The sequence below is a fragment of the Artemia franciscana genome, chromosome 20, assembly GCF_032884065.1.
Source record: "Artemia franciscana chromosome 20, ASM3288406v1, whole genome shotgun sequence".
Lineage (NCBI taxonomy): Eukaryota > Metazoa > Arthropoda > Branchiopoda > Anostraca > Artemiidae > Artemia > Artemia franciscana.
This window is the reverse complement of record NC_088882.1, coordinates 36,637,618-36,660,272: the sequence shown is the minus strand read 5'-3', so window position 1 is coordinate 36,660,272 and position 22,655 is coordinate 36,637,618. Positions and strand designations below refer to the sequence as shown.

Here is a 22,655-nt window from a genome sequence, read left to right as displayed (position 1 = left end):
ACAAAACCAATGAAAGAAGAACGTCAACAAACTAAATAAAATTGAATAAAAGAATAAAAATTAAGAGACTAAAAATCAAACACCTAACAAAAAATAAAGTGAGTTATTCACCAATATCCGCGATTTGCACAAAATCCAAACAAATTTGAACTGAAAACGACCGATACTAACGAACAACTCCTTTTTTTCTAGCAAGTGTTATGAATATAGTAATGACATTGGTAGAATGCTCCCCATAAGCATTATGTAAGATAAAGTCTTAAATCACATTGGCCTCCCATAACATAAAGAAAGAAAATGATCAAAAATGGGGCTATTAAATGCCAAACGAAAATACTGAAGAAATCACTGCAGAAGAAGAGTGGCGGTTGTTTTCTCGAAATATTCGCTTTTTGTGTTTTCTTCAGTATTTTCGTTTGGCCTTTAAAAATCCTATTTTCGATCGTTTTCTTTCTTTATTTTATGGCAGGTCAGTGAAAGATTAGTGCAACATTAAGTAATTTAGCTTTGTTGATTAGCTCATAGTCATTCCTATGAGATGTTTAGTCCAGCAGTGATGTACTCTACACACCCAAGCTTTTTTTTTTAGAATTCTGTTGGTGACTGTATTGAACAGAGAATGGTTGAAAATCTGTGAGTGAGTAGCTAGAGCTTAATAAGATAATGAGTCAAAATTATGTACTGTTCTAAGTTATCTCCGCCTAAACTATACTCTTCGATTAAAAGGAAATTAACTAAAAAAATGAGCTTCAGCCCAAAAATTGGTGAAATGAAGGTAAAATCTGATCAGTGTTTGGATGAGCCTAAAAGGATATAATGCCGCCTCTTATATTGACTGAACAAAAATTCACGTCACCTACTTTTAAATTGATTCTTGTTCGCTAGAGAGAAACAGAGTTATGTTCCTTTATTCGGCTCCAAGAGGAATAGATAATGGTAGGGAAAAATATTGTGTGCTTCTTGATATTTCTGGTCTTGATTCTATCTAAAATAGTGGTTTGACCTGGTCGTCCTTGGACAGCTACAATGTCAACTTCGTGCAACATGTAGTTGAGCAATTATGCCTTTGTAAGCTGAATCTGCAATTAGGTCTCTATATATAAACTGATTATTGCTTAATTTAACGCCTTAACTAGTTGAGAACGGGATTTTCTTTGCCACATTTTCATATTAAAATAAAAGTTGTTTAGCTTGGCTTGAATTTTCAAATTTTGTTTTACCGACGAAAGAAAGTTTTATAAAACATGACGCTTTTCCAACAATTTACCTTTAAAAATGTAAAAATTAACTCTTAAAATGAAATAGAACATTTTAACAGAGCAAAGGCGTATTCCTGTGGCAAGCCCAAACGCACATTCCTAATCTGTAAAATCTGTAACGCAATGCATGTCATTTAATTGTAAGTCTGGATCATGAAAAGGATACAGCACGACAATCAGGATTGTGAGCTGAATAATATTGGTGAAGAGTAATTATGATTAAAACCAGGCCTCCTGTACTTTGGTCAGTACTTTGTTTAGTGTAAGCCTGAAATTGGGGCTATTGCGAATGGAAAATGTTAAAAAACAACTTTGGCTTCGTAATGTGCTGAAATTTGACACATAATGAATCCGATTCCAGTATACTTTGCCCCCAACCCCCTAATATGGAAAAATATAGCCCAAAAAATACATTTCCCAATTGTTTTTTCGTTTCTTGACTTTGTAAGTGCTGATCTAATTTACGGGTACACTGGTTGAAACAAGAGTTACATAAAGAGTTGCATAAAAAATGCATAAGAAATGTACAATCTGGGCCATATATTTTTGCACAATAGGGGTTTGGGGGTTAAGTATAGTGAAATCACTTTCAAAATGTTTTAACTGCAATTTTTCTGTATATTATTAAGAATCGTTTTCTTAAGATTTTTCCTTCATTTTAGCCCCAATTCTAGACTTATACCCTCTGTTCATCTAATTTTGGCACCCAAGTTAATCCAAAGTCAGGGTAGGAACATGCTATTTCTGATACCCTGCAAAATAAAAATAAAAATCGACAGATTGCGTGACAGAATACTATAAAGAAGTACTAATATATAAAGAAGTACTATCCTACGTATAATAAAGCTTTCAGATTATTGCTAATTTCGGAGCTTAAAGTAGATTTTTAATCCTGGTACCCGAGAAAGAAAAAAAAATGATATCATTTTATCGTTCTGCATATAAGGATGTTGCAGGAATACTCCTTTCTCTTAACCTAAAGACGTCCCAACTAAGGAAAAATAGGAAGCCCTTCGAAAAAGTAGATAGATGAAAGCAGATTGTTTACTTGTATCTCCTTGTTAAAAATACTGCAATAAATGATTGTGGCTGCATTACAGGTTATAAACTGTTTAACTTTATTTTAACTATAAAGGACTTGTTACATCCACCAGAAACAGTTGGGAAGTAAATACCGACTTGTTAGTTTGTAAGGGCATAGTCTTCATGAATCGTAATGGTATTTTTTACTCTTTCATTATAAGTTAGTCTAATAATACTTTCTACATGTTTCGAACTGTTATTAATAGCAATGATGATAATGACACAGAGCTACTTCACTAAAGATGCTCTTTAACTATCTCTAATAAACGTTACTTTTTGTTGATCCAGCTACTGCAAAACGTCAGATGGAACGAAAAAAGTTACCTTTTGTAACTTCTAGTTACCTTTTATTGAACCTGGAACGCAGCCTATATTAATCTTTCTTACATAGGATGAACTCGGACAATTTTTCTCAGCGTAACGCCATCTATGTTAATTGTTGATTTTCCCAAGCACCAAAATTCAGCACTCTGAGTCAGCAATTTTAGAAACTTGCAAATCTATTTGGTATCGAAATCATCAAACCCTTGCATAGACTTTTAATTAAAAGAAGAAAAACCTAGGTACTGAAGGGCTGACTTGATTGAGGTCGGAAATTTGATCTTAAAAATTTTGCAGCTCCCAACTTTAGATTTTAACAACCATGTTTTGTAATCATCTTTAACAAACTGTTTTGTAAACCGCTTTATTCTCATAGATAAGCATCTTATTTTAAAAATCTAGTTTGTGTCTGTAAAAAATATCTAAGTTTCCATTTTTTGAATATATTGTTCAAATTATCGAAAAATTTAGCTGGGGAAATATTTTCTATATTTCTAATTTATATTCAGTTATCGATCACAAAACTCTTTACCTCTCCGATTTGTTGAATGGGACAAATTTCAAATCACTTTCCTGCGACAAAATTGAATTTTCAGAATGAACAAGAAGAAATCAGAAAGTTGCATCACTACGACGTGGCAAATTCAATGGAAGATGGAAAATTGACTTTTGAAAGTTATTTTTGGTCTATATTTTTAGACCTTGTATGAGAGAGGCTTCAGATAAAAAGAAATTTGTCTATACTATTCTTATAGGATAGGATATACAAATAATTGTGTATTAGTTTCTTTATTTTTTCCGAAAATGGCGCCATATTTTTTCGGAAAAATTATCCTGGGGTTTTTTAGCCTACAAAACCGATCTAGAAAGGTCAGAAGTTTGAAAATATTCGTTAAAAACTTTAAGTTTTTTAAAAACGATTCATGTGAGTGAAGTGCATGGAGAACTTTATTTTAAATTTCTTAAAGAGCAAAAATTAGTAATTGTAAATTATTCGTAGAGATTTTAACAAGGAATCACAACAACTCAAAAACCTTAAAAATGAAAGCCATAAGTTTGAAACATAATAGAAAATCTGTGTTAAAAATCGGACTTGCTTCAATAATCAAATCATGGACAGCGCAATAGCGCTATTTGGGTTGAAATTGTAGCTAGTAACCTATTAAGAGAGGACCACTTCCCATAGTAAAAAATGAAACAGCCCATAGCTCCTAAGACTAGAATCAGATCAAAAAACAAAGTACACTTATAGAGCCACCTTATCTAAAACCCCTATATAGAAAACTTACCGTATTTTAGATCGAAAAGCGAGGGAAGTTAAATTTCTTAAAAACAGGCTTTAAAATCAAGACAAGCAACTGCAACTACGACATTCTACACATACAGCATCTTTTTATTTTATTTTTTTCTTCTTTTCCTCAGATAGCGGGGCACTGGAACATTGTGGAGAGCTGGTTATTGGCTCATTTTAAGAAATTGATGGGGTTAAAAAAAAATTGTATGTAAAAAGGTTATTTTTAAAACAAAATAATTTTTACGAAAAAATGCGTTTTCTATTGCACTGTAGCAGCTTATTTCATCATATCATCAGGAATTTGTCATATCTATGTGCTTTTGGAACTAAGAAAATATAATTACAACTAAATCATTATTTTCACAGGGACACAGAGACACTGTTTTAAAAAGTAGAGTTGAGAGAAAGAGTCAAACTTTAGCTTAAAGTGTGGGGCATTGAGGAGAGAACAGCCCCTTTCATATACGGAGTAATTTCTGTTCGTTTTAAGTTTTAATGTCGCTCCTTACTTTCAGTTAAAAAAACTTAATTTTTTTTATTTAATTACGATAACGAACGAACTCTTGACTATACATTCATAATAAAGATCGAACTCTAGTCGATATTAACTTAAATATTTTATATAAAAGTTTTTTACTAAAGCTCTATATTAAGGAACGAGCCATCTTAAGACAGAAGAGTTGTCTTGGTCAAGAAGAGCCAGCCTCGCAGAATGGTCATCTTTGACCAGGGGAAAGGGATATCAGCATCAGCACAATTTGTAATTACCCAGTAAATTCCAACAACTATCTTTTTTTCTTCTTTTTTTTTGTTTTGTTTTCTTTTTCAGTTTCCACTTTCATCTTCTGTCTTGCTTTAGAGAGCGGTACATCATTGAGAGCAGTTTAATAGTTCATTCAAAAGTTACAATAAAGAACAAACTCTTGACAATACATGTCTATATATATAAAAATAAGTTGTAAGTTTGTTCATGTTTTGTGTTTGTCCGCATATGTGTGTTTGTTTGTCCGTATATGACGTATAAAAAACAAAAAAGAAAAAAAAACGCTAAAAAAATAAAAAAGCTACAAAACTAAAAAAAAATAAAAACTAAAAAAAAAAGAAAAAACTAAAAAAGAAAAAACTAAAAAAGAAAAAAACTAAAAAAAGAAGAAAAAATTAAAAAAGAAAACAAATTAATAAAAAGAAGAAACTAAAAAAATGAAAAACAAAAAAAGAAAAAAAGTAAGAAAATAAAATAAGAGATAAAAATAGAATAAAAAAATAATTTTAAAATAAAGAACGTACTCTAGCCGATAGTAACTTAAATATTTTATATAAAAGTTTTATACTAAAGCTCTATATTAAGGAACGAGCCATCTTAAGACAGAAGAGTTGTTTTGGTCAAGAAGAGCCAGCCTCGCAGAATGTTAATCTTTGACCAGGGGAAAGGGATATCAGCATTAGCACAATTTGTAATTACCCAGTAAAATCCATCAACTATCTTTTTTTCTTCTTTTTTTTGTTTTCTTTTCTTTTTCAGTTTCCACTTTCATCTTATGTCTCGCTTTAGAGAGCGGTACATCATTGAGAGCAGTTTAATAGTTCATTCAAAAGTTACGATAAAGAACAAACTCTTGACAATACATGTCTATATATATAAAAATAAGTTGTAAGTTTGTCCATGTTTTGTGTTTGTCCGCATATGTGTGTTTGTTTGTCCGTATATGACGTATAAAAAACAAAAAAGAAAAAAACCTAAAAAAATAAAAAAGCTACAAAACTAAAAAAGAAAAAGAAAAAAACTAAAAAAGAAAAAAACTAAAAAAGAAAAAAACTAAAAAAGAAAAAAACTAAAAAAAGAAGAAAAAACTAAAAAAGAAAACAAATTAATACAAAGAAGAAACTAAAAAATGAAAAACTAAAAAAGAAAAAATAAGAAAAGAAAAAACTAAAAAAGAAAAACTATTGAAAATCCACACCAACAACTAGTTTAAAATAAAGAACGTACTCTAGCCGATAGTAACTTAAATATTTTATATAAAGGTTTTAATATAAAGTTTTGTATGCATGAAAGAACCATCTGAAGTTAGAATACAAAAGTCTATAACTAAATCATTATTTTCACAGGGACACAGAGATTCAGGATTTCACAGGGATTCAGAATTGCCTATATTGCCTAAAAGCCATCCTGGCTGAGTGGTTGGTGCGCTGACATGGGAATTCTGTGTCCAATGGGCACGGTTTCAATCCCAGTTGTGACCAGTTATTTAGTTTTGGACGGAGGTCAGTGGCATGACTCTGTAAGTTCAGCCGGAGTCGACACAGCTCTAAATGGGTACCTGGGTAAATCTGGGGAAGGCAAGCAGGAAGCGTATGCTAAAGCACAGGATGGTTAGCCCCCAACCCCCCATTGCACTTCCTTGCTGAAAACTGAGGACTAAAGGTGTTTGATAACTCAGGCGCTTTACAATTATGAACCTAAGAGTGGAAATTTGATTGAACTGTCTGCTACCTTTTCTAAGACCTCAGGCCTATTGTTCTTCTCTTATAACTTTGCCTATAGCATTTTTCAGTCTAAAACGTATCATATTGCATACAAATTTTCTACCTACAGAGACCAGACTAATGCCTCGATAATTACCACACTAGCTCTTATCACTTTTCTTATGCTACTACTACTACTATTACAACTAACCGCAACACCAAGCCACCAGAGGCCAACATAGCTACGTCCGATCCTCCTCCATCCAAATCTATTAAAAGCCCCCCTTTTTACAACCTTCCAGGAAGTTCCTATGTCCTTTAACTCTTTTTTCATTACGTTCTCCCACGCCAGACGAGGATGACCTCCTTGTCCTTCAGTCCTAGACAGTGGACCGAAAAAGAAAATTTTCTGTAATCATCACCCTTCACCCGCACAAAATGCCCTAGCCATCTCAACCTTTCTTTCATTATAGCCTGAGATAGCAGAATTGAACCATATCTTTCGTAAAGCCTTCTGTTTGAAATACGGTCAGCACCGTAAATACAACCAGAAAACTCCATTGGCAATGTCCCTGGAAAACACCAAAAAAATCTCCATCTGCTTTTCGAGGCACCTATGCTTCAGAACAATTTTTCACCACTGGCATCACTGTAGCCTCTAATGTTAGAATTTTGGTTTGCATACCTATCTTCCTATTCTTCCAAACATTTTAACTGTCGAAAAAACACACCGAGTCTTCACTGCTGCATCAGCATAATCTAAGTCCAGGAGAGTTTTTCCTCTCCATTTGATTCCGTGGTCTCCCATTATCTTTTCTATGCTCCTTAAGAAAATATCCATCAAATTTTCCATATAACAGGGTATAGAACACAACCCCACTTAACTCATGATTTAGTACAAAATCAGCTGCTAACCTTGTTTCCTAGCTTAACTGTTGCAGTGCTATTCTCGTGCATATCACTAATCACTTTATTGCATTTGCCAGGTGACAATCTTTGACAATATGTCATCCTCCCATCCGACTAAAACTGGAACAAGTTAGTGGCTCTTCAAACTACTCATATTATTTCCTTGCCATTTGAATTTTCCACTTGAAATGGGACGTTAACTTCAAGGAGCAGTCAAAAATGCTGACTACATTTTGAATTTCTTACTAGTAGAACTGACTAGGGTAAAGCTCGTGAATAGAAAAAGCAGGCCAGGTCTATGAGGTTTACCAACTCGGAAGGGCTTGCGAAAACAGAATGATTAGCAATTCAAAAATAAGGAAAAAATTCAGTTTTGGACAAGGTTCAGCGCATCCAATGGGCGAGGGATTGTTTAAAATATTTAAACAATTTTAAATATTTTAATTGAGAAAAACGTATATTTATCATTTCCATAAAAAAGAAATATCAGAAGCTCTCTTCTAGATATTGTAGAAACAGTACAATGTTTCCAAAAATGGAACCGTGTTAAGTTGAAACTTCTATAGATTGTTAAGGGGATGTTCAACAAAATTAAAATATACCATTTTAATGTAGGATTCCAAAAGAGTTTATCAATACCATCCATGAAAGGGCTTTGGTTATTAAGTTGAAGCCTTAAGTGCATGTCGAGGGAAATCTTTAAATAACCTAAAGACACTAGAACAACTACTACAACAAATACTACTATCATTACTACCATTGCTACTACTACTACTATTACTACTATTACTGCTATTAATACTGCTACTACTACTTCTTCTACTACTACTACTACTTCTACTACTATTACTACTACTACTACTACTACTACTACTACTACTACTACTACTACTACTACTACTACTACTACTACTACTACTACTACTACTACTACTACTACTACTATTACTAATACTGCTACTACTACTACTACTACTACTGCTACTAATGCTACTATTACTAGTACTACTACTACTGCTACTGCTACTACTACTACTACTACTACTACTACTACTACTACTACTACTACTACTGCTACTACTACTACTACTACTACTACTACTACTACTACTACTACTACTACTACTACTACTACTACTACTACTACTACTACTACTGCTACTACTACTACTACTAATACTACTACTACTACTACTACTACTACTACTACTACAATTACAGCTAGTGCTACTACTCCTGTGACAATAACCACGACTGCTTTGTACTGGGAGTGCTTACAACTGTGGCTAATTGCAACTGGGCTATTGAGTACTTGCAACCGGGTCTGAGACTACTCTATGACCGTAACTATTTGCTAAATCTGTCTGTGACTAATTTTGTCTATGAAGGCAAGTACATGTGAATGAGACTGCAGCTATTGGTGATTGCGACTGCGACTACATGCGGTTAAGACTACTTACGACTGTGAGTTTGACTACTTACGACTGTATCTGTGACTGCTTATGACCTCAGCTACCTCACCGTGATTTTGACTAAATATGACTGTGTCTATGACTACTTGTGACTCCGACTATTTGAAACTGTGTTTGCTACTTTTTGAAATTACGAATACTTAAGACTCTGACTATTTTCGACTGCGGCTTCTTATAACTATGACAGAGACTACTTTAGACTACGACTATTTACAGCTACAATTACTGACAGTTTTGACTACCTGCAACAGCAGCTACTTAGAGTTGTAACTGTGAGCTTGTGACTGCAACTAATTAAAGCTGCAACTAATGGTGACTTCGACAGCTTGCAGCTTTGACTACTTATTGTCAGTACTTGTGATTGCCACTGTTACTATTTTAACGACCCCTGGCCCTCCTTCCGTGGCCTGAATCCCCCCCCCAAAAAAAGTTAAATATTTAATTTAAACATCATGGGAGGTAACCCCTGACCTTTCTTCCATGACCTGAACCCCCTCCCCCAAGAAGCTTACTGATGACAGTTTATCCTTAAATCAATGGGAAATGAACCCTAGCCATCTCTTAATCCCTCCCCCCAAAAAAACTTATAATAATATTTTATTCAATAAATCATGGAAGCTGACCCCTGACCTCCCTTCATATCCCGGCCCCTTCCCCCAAAAAACAACTTATTAACTGTATTTTATATTAATAATCATGGGATCTTACCCCTGGCAGTCCCTCGATAGCTCAACCCCCTCATCCAACAAAACAGCCTATTAACAATATTTTATCCCAAAAATCACGAAAGCTAACCCCTTGCTGGACCTCTTTGGCCCATCACCCCTCCCCCAAAAAACTATTAATGACATTGTATTACAAATACAATGGGTGCTGACCCCTGGCCCTCTCTCCGTGGCACACCCCCTAGACATCTCCCCTCTCTTCCCAAAAATATCAATTAACAAGAATTAATTGCAAAAATTCCTTGGAGCTGACTCCTGACCCTTCCTCCATGGGCACCAAACAAACAAAACTTTTTGTTCCAAACTTTTGTTTTTTATTCCAAAAATCCTTGGAATTCAGTTTAATTTTATTAGCTCTAGATTTTTCAAGACACTAAAAGCATTAGCATTACAAATATGTTCTTCTGTACTTGTTACAACATTTAAAATAAAATGAAACATGCGGTGAAATAAAATCTTGACCTGGTGAGCCTTAAGAAATTAATTGCATTTTATGTCAAACACTAAGTTTAATTTGATTAGTTCTTGTCAGGACTATGTCCAGCCACGTATAGTTTTGTTTCAGAGTTTATTTTGGAATAAAAATATATTTTGAAACAGGGAATTTTGAAAAACTTGAAAATTTGGAAATCAAAAACGAACAAAAGTTTAAAAAAACTTTCCGAAAAAGAAGTATTTTAAAGAAAAGTAAAGGCCATATTAAACTTAAAATCAGAGAAAATAGGAAACTACAATAACTCAATCTCAAAATGACCAGGAATCCCTGTTAAAGAATAAATGCAACCCAAAACAAACAGATCTTAAGTAAACCATCTTAGCAAAAAAATATACAACATGTACTAATATAAAGGAATAAATAAATCTTAAAACGAGTAAAGCTTAATTAGAATATGCAAATCAAGCTTAACCGAACATAAATATTTTGCTTTTGTAAAATAAATGGAACCCAAAACGAACAGAGATTAAATAAATAATCATAACAAACAAACATACTACTACTGCTACTACTGATACTGCTACTACTACTACTACTACTACTAATGCTACTACTACTACTACTACTACTACTACTACCAACTGTGAGTTAGTAGGTAGTAGTGATGTTGTAGGTAGTGTGAGTAGTGGGTACATCTTAAAACGAGTGAAAATTGAACTGAATGTGCAAATCAAGCTTGAAACAAAGAAAGATTACTACAAATAAGAGCATGGGTACTTATTTGGGTACTTATTATTATACTTATTTATTAAGAGCGTATGGGTACGTCCTTCTCCCACCGTAAAAAGTCTAAAGCTGACTGCGTCGTTATCGCTCTACTGAAAACGAATTATATCACAAATATTTTTTTTCGTACTTACTACAAAATTGAACATAAAATTAAAATTAAATTAAAACTAAATTTTGAACTGGCGAGCCTTCAGCAACTAATGTAAATATATATCATATATTCCATTTAATTTTAATAGTTTTTCCAAGACTGTTCAACACGAAAATGATGAGAAGTAAGAACTTTTCGTTAAGAAGTAATGATGCCTAGGCTATTTTAAAAAATGGATTTTTAACCGAGAACTTTTATTGTAAGTGTATTATTGCTTATTATTTTCTTTGCTGAAGACGGCCCTTAGATATAGGGCCGAAATATTCGAATAGGCTTTGCTCGTTCACTGTCTTGAGAAAAAAGAAGTCCTCGTTTCTCTCTTCTGTATTTGTATTATGGAAAGGCAGTGTGGGGTTCGTCATATATATATATATATATATATATATATATATATATATATATATATATATATATATATATATATATAGTACAATGTTTAAAAGATACTAATTGCAATGTGACTATATTGATAACACTAGCTACGGTGAATAACGTCATTTCTATTTTCAACATCAGATTAAAGTGTTTTTGTTTTTTTGCTCTTTTTTGTTTATTCTTTGTCAGAACATGATAAGGCTTGACTTTGATAAGACTGGTTAATGATTAGTGCTTTAAAGAATTTTCAGTTTAGTAAGCGTATCTGGAAGCAGGAACTTATCAATTTATATACTGTGAGGCGATTTCTTTTAACTTGTTTTTCTATTGGTTTATTAATATTTTTTTTTCATGTATTCGTAACTCCATCAATAACGACGATTTCTTCTACTAGTTTCTGCAGTTATGAACTTCTCGAGCACATCCAGTTTTCTTAAGGGGTTCATCATACTATAGCTGTAAACTCTATTTTTAGGATTTATCTACTGGGGGAGAGAGACAATGCTCAGCCATAACTTTAGCTCGCCTTTATCTATGGTATGTCACACGGAAATTCTTAAACTGAGCAATATTTCGATATGTTCAATGCCTTGTAATCATCAGACTTGTTCATATCTTGTATTCTAAGACTCCGGATTTTAAAAATCAACTATTAATGATGACACATCAGCTTAATGATCAATCAGCTTAATGATCAATCAGCTTAATGATCAAAAATCAGCTTAATGATGACACAGCAGCGTGTTAGTTAAAATACAATCTTCGGATTGAATTTTCAAAAATTCAAAAACTCTAAGTGTTGCAAAACGACTCGTACAGATCCATTAGTTATAGGTCACCTTTTAATCATCATCATCTAATTATGACCAGTAATGAGGTTGGCATGACTACCTCTAACCCTGAAAATCATTTTCTTGGAGAAATATTAATAATATCTTTGTAATAACTGATCTTTTCTTTATAATGTAGTTTTGTAAAGTCATTTTTTTGTGTTTTAATGTGTTATGTTTTTATGTTTTAATTTATAATATCTCTCTTATAAATATGTTGCAACACTTTCTTTTTTCAAACTTAATATCTTACTCCTTAAAACTATCTTACCATTAAAACAATTAATTTTAATTAGCGCAAATATTTTAACGCTACTGTGGGCTCGTGGTCTTTGTAGAATTTATTTGAAAATATTAACCTCTGATCTGCAAGATCTTGCAGAATACGTCTGTATATCTTCACTATGTGTATTTCTATACATCTTTTTTATTCTCACATGATGGTATGCTTACATGGTGGCAAAACTGTGTGGCACAAGTGACGCACTAAGAAGTAAACCAGGTGCGGAAAATGGGTGATTCCTCGAATTTTACTATCCTCGTTAAATTAAAATATCTCTTTAAGTTATCCTTTCTCTGTAAATAAATTAAAAAAAAATCCGAAAAAGAAGACTTTCAAAGAAAAGTAAAGACAAAATTAAACTTAAGATCAAAAGAAAGAGAAACCTAAAATAACTCAAATCATAACAACCAGGAATTAATAAATGATTAAAATTAATTAATTAATTACTTACAATTACTTAATTAATTAATTAAAAAGGAATTAATTATTTACTAAAGAATAAATGAAACCCAAAATGAATAGAAATTAAATGAATAATCATTGCGAGAAAACATACAACAGGTACTAATATAAATGAATAAATAAATCTTAAACCGAGGAAAGCTTAATTTGAATATGCAAACCAAGCTAAAAAAAAAATTGGCTTTTGAAGCATAAATTAAACCCAAAACGAACAGAAATTAAATAAGAAATCATAGCAAACAAACATACAAAAAATACTAATATAAATGAATAAACAAATCTTAAACTGAGAAATCTTAGAATCAAGCTTGAAACGAACAAAAATCACTAAGAAACAAGTGGTTGGGTATTGTCTCCTTCTCTCACTGTTAAAGTCTAAAGTTTGCAGTGTCTTCGGCGCTTTACTGAAAATTATATGTGTTTTGAATAGTCTTGGAAAGTACAAATAAAATCAAACTGAATATTTGATTGTGATGATATTAATTGTTAAGAGATCATCTGTTCAATATTTAATTTCAATATAATTTTATTTTCATTTTCAATGCTGCAATAACTGGAAAAGAAAATATTTGTAACATCATTCGTTTTCAGTTAAGCACCAAAGAAGTAGTATGCTTCTTAGTAGTAGTAGCTAGTTAGTAGTAGTATTAGTGGTAGTAGTAGTAGTAGTAGTAATAGTAGTAGTAGTAGTAGTAGTTGTAGCGTTAGTAGCAGTAATAGTAGTAATAGTAATCGTAGTAGCAATGGTAGTAGTGATAGTAGTATTTGTTGTAGTAGTTGTTCTAGTGTTTTTAGGTTAGTTAAAGATTTCCCTCGACATGCACCTAAGGCTCCAACTTAATAACCAAAGCCCTTTCCTGGATAGTATTGATAAACTCTTTTGGAATCCTGCATAAAAACAGTATATTTTCATTTCGTCCGACATCCCCCTAACATTCTATAAAAGTTTCACCTTAACACGGTTCCATTTTTGGAACATTGTACTGTTTCTACAATATATTTTTCAATATCTAGAAGAGAACTTCTGATACTTCTTTTTTTTTATTGAAATGGCAAATATACATTTTTCTCAATCAAAATATTTAAAATTGTTTTTGAAGCATAAGGGGGAGGGACGAAAATAATCCTTGAAGGGAAAAATCCCCTCGCCCATTGGATGCGCTGAACCTTGTCCAAAACTGAATTTTTACATTATTTTTGAATTGCTAATCATTCTGTTTTCGCAAGCCCCTCCGAGTTGGTAAGCCTCATAGACCTGGCCTGCTTTTCTTATTCACGTTCAAATGGCAAGGAAATAATATGAGTAGTTTCAAGAACCACTAACTTGTTCCAGTTTTAGTCGGATGGAGGATGACATATCGCCAAAGATTGTCATTTTTGGCCTTATATTTAAGACAAAACGAAAAGCAAGTCATCTCCAAATCGGGTGGGAACAGTCGTACGAAGGAAAATTGGAACGACTTGGGATGGTGTAGAGAGGACTTTAAATAGCTTGGGATGGATGACAAATTTAATGCATTGTGGTGTCCCGAGGAAGCTAGGTACTGCAGTGACTTGTTAGTAGTAACAGTGGCAATATCAACACAGTAAGGTATGCAAAAATGTGGCTCCACCTGACTCTCTAGGCCTGTAATAGAGCAATGTGAGATGGCTATGACACGCTTTGGAGAAATCCATTGCCGAAGAGCACTTGGGGCCAAGTAAATAGCTTGTTACCCCAAAATGGTGTGGAAAGGGGTTGTAAAGAAGGATTCAAAGGAAATTAAAAGACCTTGGGAGGAGGCAAAGTTGGAATCTTTGAAAAAATTGGCTGTGTGAGACTCAGGCAGCTTGGTACCATAGTGAATTGTTACTAGAAGCAATAGTAGTAGTCAAGCACGTACGCATAATTTTTTGGGGGGGAGGGGCAAAAATCTTCGAAACAGCAGATATAAAGTAGCATTTTTTTATTTAGTAATGCAAAAAGCACGTATATTGGAAGATACAGATAAACTTTAATCTGTAGTATTGTAGCGGATGGGGGGAAGAAGACTAAAGCCTCAAAAGGACGTTTTAGGCTCAGGTTATGTTCCTAGCGATTTAGAACCGGTGATTAATCTATTATATCCCATTGAAAGGGAAATTTTAGGGTTAACAGTGCAATATGGGTGCTGTGAAGGGTAGTTCTTGTATTGCAAAAACGTAGATTTCAATGAAGAATGATAGTTTCCAAAATTGATCCATTAAAAGCTGTACTTTATCCTGAAAAGGGGGGATAAATGCCCTAATACCAAGGATAATTCTATTTTGCTGTGGAAAGCAAACTCTCTTTACAAAAAAAAATAACAGTACAATTGCTAATTACTTCATAGAGGGTAAAAAGTTCGACAGAAAATGGGTTAATAATTAGGTAGTGACTTGACCGGGTAATTGCATGCTTTAAAATCCACCAAAAAAGGCTTCACGCATTTATCTAAATTCCTAATAAATATCCTACTTTTGCCAGAAATCCCAAGAAACCATGGGGAAATTAAACATTTCACAAAATTTCGGGGGGGGGGGCAGAAGGATCCCCCCTGCGTACGTGCCAGGTAGTAGTAGTAGTTGTTGTTGTAGTATTATTAGCAGTACTACCTTGTTTTTCAACCATGAATTTTACGTACGCTTGACAGATGAATATTGTTCAACAAAACAAGCGAGGAAATATTAGAAATTTTATTTTAGAAAATAAAGAATCCAAGAGAAAGACTGACGGTTTGACCAAGACTTTCCCTAAACTGTTTTCAATGGAGATACTTTACAGTCTAGGTAGGCGGGCAAGCTCTTTTATGCTTTGGACTGGACGCTTGTTTGCCTGCAATTCCAGGCAACTAAACGGTCATTTGTTAATTCTAAATAGTTGTTCTTTTCCGGTCAACCTACCGAGTAGAGGTAAGGTCTCCGGTAGGTCAACTACCGGAGACCTTAGGTGGATGTTCCTTTCTAAAGCAAACACACAAGTGTTTGTCCAATTTGAGATTCATGGCTACTCTCGACGTTTGCCAATGCCGTTTACCGAAACATATGGAAAACTATAGGTCTCCGCGTTCGCCTCCGAGTCCAGGGAACTTTTCGGTCACCTGTCAATCCTTTAACAAAGTAGTCTGCCTGAGACTCTAAGCAGGCTACCCTATTAGGCTAAGGTTACTTGTTTGGCTGTGAGTCCAAGCAAATTCAGCTTGGAAATTTAGATGGATTTTTACTCGGATAGCGACTTTATGAATAGCGGATACACGGATATCCTAAAAGTTCTAACTTAATACCCTTAATCATTCTTGAAATACTACAAATACGTTCTTTTGACAATCATAAATGTATAAGGATTCAATAATTACTTTGATTACTCATAAAAATATGAAGAAATAACATTACGATAGTTGGGACTTCATCCATCTCATCTCACTGTTCACTGGATGACTATAGACGCACATGAAGTGCTAGTATTAAATACTTTGTGGTAACGAACTGTAAGTAAGGAGCGACCCGGCTCAATAGTAAACGAACCTTTAAAAAACGGAATTTTGATACTAATATATACATCAAAAGAATTTGATTTTTGCGTTGATTTAAAATATATGATTTTCATCAAATTTAGTCTTACTCATCAAAAGTTACGAGCCTGAGAAAATTTGCTTTATTTTGGAAAATAGGGAGAAACACACACTAAAAGTCATAGAGTCTTAATAAAAATCACACTATCGCATTCAGCGGATTGGAGAATCCTACTCTAGAAGTTTCAAGCCCCAATCTACAAAAATGTGGAACTTCGTATTTTTTTTTTCCGAGAAGACCGATCACAGGTGCGTGTTTATTTGTTTGTTCCTTTTTTTTTCCTAGGAGTGATCGTATCGACCAAGTGGTTCTATGATGTCTTAGGAGGGCTCATTCTAACGGATACTAAGAGTTCCAGTGCCCTTTTTAAGTGACAAAAAGATTGGAGGGCACCTAGACCCCCTCCAACGCTCATTTTTTCCCCAAAGTCAATGGATAAAATTTTTCAGATAGCTATTTTGTTCAAAATAGTCAAAAATTATGAATATGTCTTTGGAGATGACTTACTCCCCTACAGTCCCCGGGGGAGCAGCTGCAAGTTACAAACTTTGACCAGTGCTTACATACAGTAATGGTTATTGGGAAATGTACAGACGTTTTCAATGGGATTTTTTTGGTTTGTGGGGGGAGGTGGTTCTGAGGGAAGGGGGTTACATGGAAAAATCTCTCCTTGGAGGAATTTTTCTCCAGAGAAGAAAATTCCATGAAGGGGGTGCTGGATTTTCTAGCATTATTTAAGAAAACAATGAAAAAATAAATATGAAAAAGTTTTTTCAACTGAAAGTAAGAAAAAACATTAAAAATTAAAACGGACAGAGATTATTACGCATATGAGAATTTCATCTCCTCCTAAATATCTCGCTCTTTACGCTAAAGTATTCCTAGTAATTTGAACTATTTATTCTACGGCCTTATTGATTCAGGGATCATTCTTAAAGAACTGGGACAAAATTTAACCTTTAGTGTAAAGAGTGAGGTATTAATGAGGGGGCACAACCCCTCATATACGTAACAAAAATATACGAATATAGAAGTACATTACGTAAGTTAGTTTGTAAGTGACGTATATTTTTTACTAATAAAAGCGTTCGTTAAAAATTAAAAAATCTAGTTGCCTTTATAAGTAACCAAAAAATTGGAGAGCATCCCCCCCTTTTTTAAAAATTATCCGATCAAAACTATGAAGAAGCCATTTAGCCAAAAAAAAAAAAATTAATATGCAAATTTCGTTTTAATTATTCACGTGCGGAGAGCCAAAATCAAACATGCATTAATTCAAAAACGTTCAGAAATTAAATAAAAAACAAGGTTTTTTAACTGAAAGTAAGGAGCAACATTAAAACTTAAAAACGAACAGAAATTACTCCATGTATTAAAGGGGCTGTTCCCTTCTAAATGCCCTGATCTTTACGTTAAAGTTTTTTACTGTTTTATAAAGTAGAATTAAGAGAAAGAGTCAAACTTTAGCGTGAAGAGCGGGGCGCTGAGAAGGGAAGAGCCCCTTTCATACACGGAGTAATTTCTGCTCTTTTTAAGTTTTAATGTCGCTCCTTACTGTCAGTTAAAAAAAAACTTTTGTTTATTTAATTTGTAATAATTGAACGAGAAAAGGCAGATTGAAGTAAATAATCTCTCGCGCACGATGTAAAAATGCTATAAAATAAAACTTCAAACTTCATAAAAACTTCACAAAACTTAAAACTTATAAAACTTCAGCTATTTCACTCAGTATTTCCAAACTGAAGACTCACTGGATAAAAAAAGACATTGGAGTGTATTGGGACGTTAATAAAGAATCTTAAATTGTTAAAAGAAAACAACGTTTTGGGATATGCATTGTATAACGATAAAATTTAAGCTAAGGCAAAAGCTATAAGGACGTTAACAAAGAACCTTTCAAACAGTTCGTGGTAACGAACTGTAGTAAGGAGCGACCCGGCTCAATAGTAAACGAAACTCTAAAAAACGGAATTTCAATGCTAAAAGATATATCAAAAGAATCAGATTTTTATGCTGATTTTAAATATATAAGTTTCATCAAATTTAGTCTTTGTCATCAGAAGTTACGAGCCTGAGAAAATTTGCCTTATTTTAGAAAATAGGGGGTAACACCCCCTAAAAGTCATAGGATCTTAACGAAAATCACACCATCGGATTCAGCGTATCAAAAAACCCTATAGAAAAAATTTCAAGGTCCAATCTACAAAAATGTGGAATTTCGTTTTTTTGCCAGAAGACAAATCACGGGTGCGTGTTTATTTGTTTTTTTGTTTGTTTTTTTTTCCCCCAGGGGTCATCGTATCGACCAAGTAATCCTAGAATGTCGCAAGAGGGCTCATTCTAACGAAAATGAAAAGTTCTAGTGCCCTTTTTAAGTGACCAAAAAAATTGGAGGGCACCTAGGCCCCCTCCCACGCTCATTTTTTTACGAAAGTCAACGGATCAAAATTTTGAGATAGCCATTTTGTTCCGCATAGTCTAAAACCATAATAACTATGTCTTTGGGGATGACTTACCCCCCACAGTCCCCGGGAGAGGGGCTGCAAGTTACAAACTTTGGCCAATGTTTACATACAGTAATGGTTACTGGGAAGTGTACCGACGTTATCAGGGGGATTTTTTTGGTTTGGGTGTGGGGTTCAGGGGAGGGCGCTATATGGGAGGATCTTTTTTTGGAGGAATATTTCATTTGGGACGAGAAATTCAATCAAAAGGGCGCAGGACTTTCTAGCATTACTATAAAAAACCAAACAATGAAAATATAAACATGAAACAGTTTTTTCAATTGAAAGTAACGAGAAGCATCAAAACTTAAAACGAACAGAGATTATTACGCATAGGAGGAGATAAATACTTCACTCTTTATGCTAAAAATTTTTTAAGTAATTTTAACTATTTATTCTACGGCCTTTCTGATTCAGGGGTCATTCTTAAAGAATTGGGACAAAACAAGATTTAGTGTGAAGAGCGAGGTATTAACGAGGGGACCAACCCCCTCATATATATAATCAAAAATATAAGAATATAAAAGTTTGTTACGTAAGTTAATTCTTAAGTTGCGTATTTTTTTACTAATAAAAAACGTTCGTTAAAAATTAAAAGATCTAGTTGCCTTTTTAAGTAACCGAAAAATTGGAGGACAACTAGGCCTCCTTCCCCACCCCCTTATTTCTCAAAAATCGTCTGATCAAAACTAAGAGAAAGCCATTTAGCCAAAAAAAGAATTAATATGCAAATTTCATTTTAATAATTTATGTACGGAGAGCCAAAATCAGACATGCATTAATTCAAAAACTTTCAGAAATTAAATAAAAAAAACAAGTTTTTTGAAATGAAACTAAGGAGCGACATTAAAACTTAAAATGAACAGAAATTACTCCTTATATGAAAGGGGTTTTTCCTCCTCGACGCCCCGCTCCTTGCGCTAAAGTTTGATTCTTTCTCGCAACTCTACTTTTTAAAACAATAAAAAACTTTAGCGTAAAGAGCGGGGCGTCGAGGAGGAAAAACCCCTTTCATATAAGGAGTAATTTCTGTTCGTTTTAAGTTTTAATGTCGCTCCTTAGTTTCATTTCAAAAAACTTGTTTTTTTTTATTTATTCCTGCATAAGATGCTGTTGAACTTCATCTAAAAGCTCCTAGTGGAAGGAGAGCAGTAGCTAAGGATGTCCGTAATTTTAAGGACACTGACAGAGGATGTAACGATATAAGCAAGTCTAAAGCAGAAGCTGGTAAAACTACATCTGGTACCGAAAGACGTTGTTGTCGGGCCATCAGTAAAAAGCAAAGAAAAGAAATTTGTAATTTTTTTAAAATTGTCGGTTAATTGTGGCCAAAAATGAAAATGGCTACTTCTAATTTAAGATCAATTTTGTCAAAAAAGTAGAAACAATGTGCTATGATCTAACTATAGTAATTATAATTATAGTAAATATAGTAAATATAATTGCTAATTATAGCAATTATAACGAACTGTAGTAAGGAGCGACCCGGCTCAATAGTAACTAAAACTCTAAAAAATAGAATTTTGATACCAATATTAGATCAAAAGAATTGCATTTTAATGCTGATTTCGAATATATAAGTTTCATCAAGATCAGTTATACCCATCGAAAGTTACGAGCCTGAGAAAATTTGCCTCATTTTAGAAAATAGGGGGAAACACCCCCTGTTTGTAGAAGTTTCAAGCTCCAATCTAAATCAAAATCTCCTATCTAAAGCATTTTTTGCCAGAAGACAGATCACGGATGCGTGTTTATTTGTTTGTTTTTTGTTTTTTCCCAGGGGTGATCGTATCGACTGAGTGGTCCTAGAATGTCGCGAGAGGGCTCATTCTAACGGAAATGAAAAGTTCTAGTGCCCTTTTTAAGTGACCGAAAAAATTGGAGGGAACCTAGGCCCCCTCCCACGCTCATTTTTCTCAAAAGTCACCGGATCAAAATTCTGAGATAGCCATTTTTTTACCATAGTCAAAAACCTAATAACTATATCCTTAGAGACGACTTACTCCCCATTTTTTTGGTTTAGGGGGCAGAGATGATGGGGGAGGGGTTACGTGGGAGGATATTTCCATGGAGGAACCTTTCATGGGGGAAGAAAATTTCAATGAAGGGGCGCGGGATTTTCCTTTATTATTTGAACAAACAATGAAAAAATAAATATGAAAAGTTTTTTCTACTGAAAGCAAGGAGCAGCATTAAAACTTACAACGAACAAAACTATTACGCATAAGAGGGGGTTTACCTCCTTGTTATAACTCACTCTTTACGCTAAAGTATTTTTAATAATTTCTACTATTTATTCTATGGCCTTTGTGATTCACAGGTCATTCTTAAGGAATTGAGACATTTAAGCTTTAATGTAAAGAGCGAGGTATCGACGAGGGTTGAACCCACTCATATACGCAATAAAACATACGAATATAGAAGTGCGTTACACAAGTTAATTTGTAAACGTAAAATTTTTACCAATGAAAACATTAGTAAAAAATTAAAAGTTCTACTTGCCTTTTTAAGTAATCAAAAAATTGGAGGGGAACTAGGCCTCCTCCTTCACTCCTTTTTCCTCAAAATCTCCCGATAATTGCAATTAATCAATATGCAAATTTTGTTTTAATTATTTATGTGCGGAGAGCCAAGATCAAAACATGCATTAATTGAAAAACGTCCAGAAATTAATTAGAAAAAAATAAGTTTTTTTTAATGAAAGTAAGGAGCAACATTAAAAGTTAAAACGAACAGAAATTACTCCGTATATGAAAGGGGCTTTTCCTCCTCAAGTCCCGCTCTTTACGCTAAAGTTTCTTACTGTTTTAAAAAGTAGAGTTAAGAGAAAGAGTCAAACTTTAGCGTAAAGAGCGGGGTGTTGAGGAGGAAAAGCCCCTTTCATATACTAAGTAATTTCTGTTCGTTTTAAGTTTTAATGTTGCTCCTTACTTTCATTTCAAAAAACTGAGGAAAGGCGTTGGATTGAGGGTCATTTTGACAAAAAGTACCAATCTACTCCACCCAACAACCCTGTTTGCGCGCATATGTGTCCAAATTGTAATATCTTTAGAGACTAGTGATAAGTCTGCTTTTAAGAACAATTTAACACAAATGCTGTTTTTTCTAATTTTGTTTTTTCTTTTAAACCTTGTATAGTTCTTTGTAGTAACACTGTTAATATATTGTAAATACATCGTTCTTCGTTCCTGAAGTAAGTAGATACTTTTTGTTTTATTTCCTTTTAGGTACTATGGTTAGAAAAGGGCGAGGTAGAGGACAAACTCCCCAGAAAGATCAACATCAAAGAGATGGTGTTGGGGATGGTCAAGGACAAGGCCAACATCAAAGACCCTCGGTAAGAATTTTTTTAGTTTTGTTCTTCATTTCGCTGACTAAAAACTTAGATTGGAAAAATTTAATCTAATGTTTGCAAACGTATTTCATTTTTGCATAATGTTTAAAGCAGCCTGTTTTATTTTATTTGTATTATAAAAGAGAAGCTTGACCATCATGGGCTATTAATCTCGATGGAAAAATACAATAATCTTTGAATAGTTCTACAAAACCTCAAAACAAAATTAAATAGAACATTTTAAAGAGTAGCCCTTTACTGGGGAAGGATCTCCCCCTTTTCCCCCTTTATCTTCTCTCTATTTTTTATGTCTTTTGAACTACACAGATCTTCACCGTATCTCCTATTTCTCGATCACAGTAGTTTAAAAAAGAATGTGATCATTGACTTGC

General features: G+C 33.7%; 1 protein-coding gene across 1 annotated transcript in view; it reads left to right on the top strand.

Annotated features, from left to right (window-relative positions):
* Positions 1–11,476: 11,476 nt before the first annotated feature.
* The window catches only part of LOC136040199 (protein argonaute-2-like), a gene marked incomplete in the record, with an annotated part of 142,361 nt that continues 131,182 nt past the window's right edge, over positions 11,477–22,655 (top strand). The window contains 2 exon segments of the mRNA XM_065724351.1: positions 11,477–11,576; positions 22,157–22,266. Of these exon segments, the coding sequence (XP_065580423.1) occupies positions 22,162–22,266 (105 nt within the window).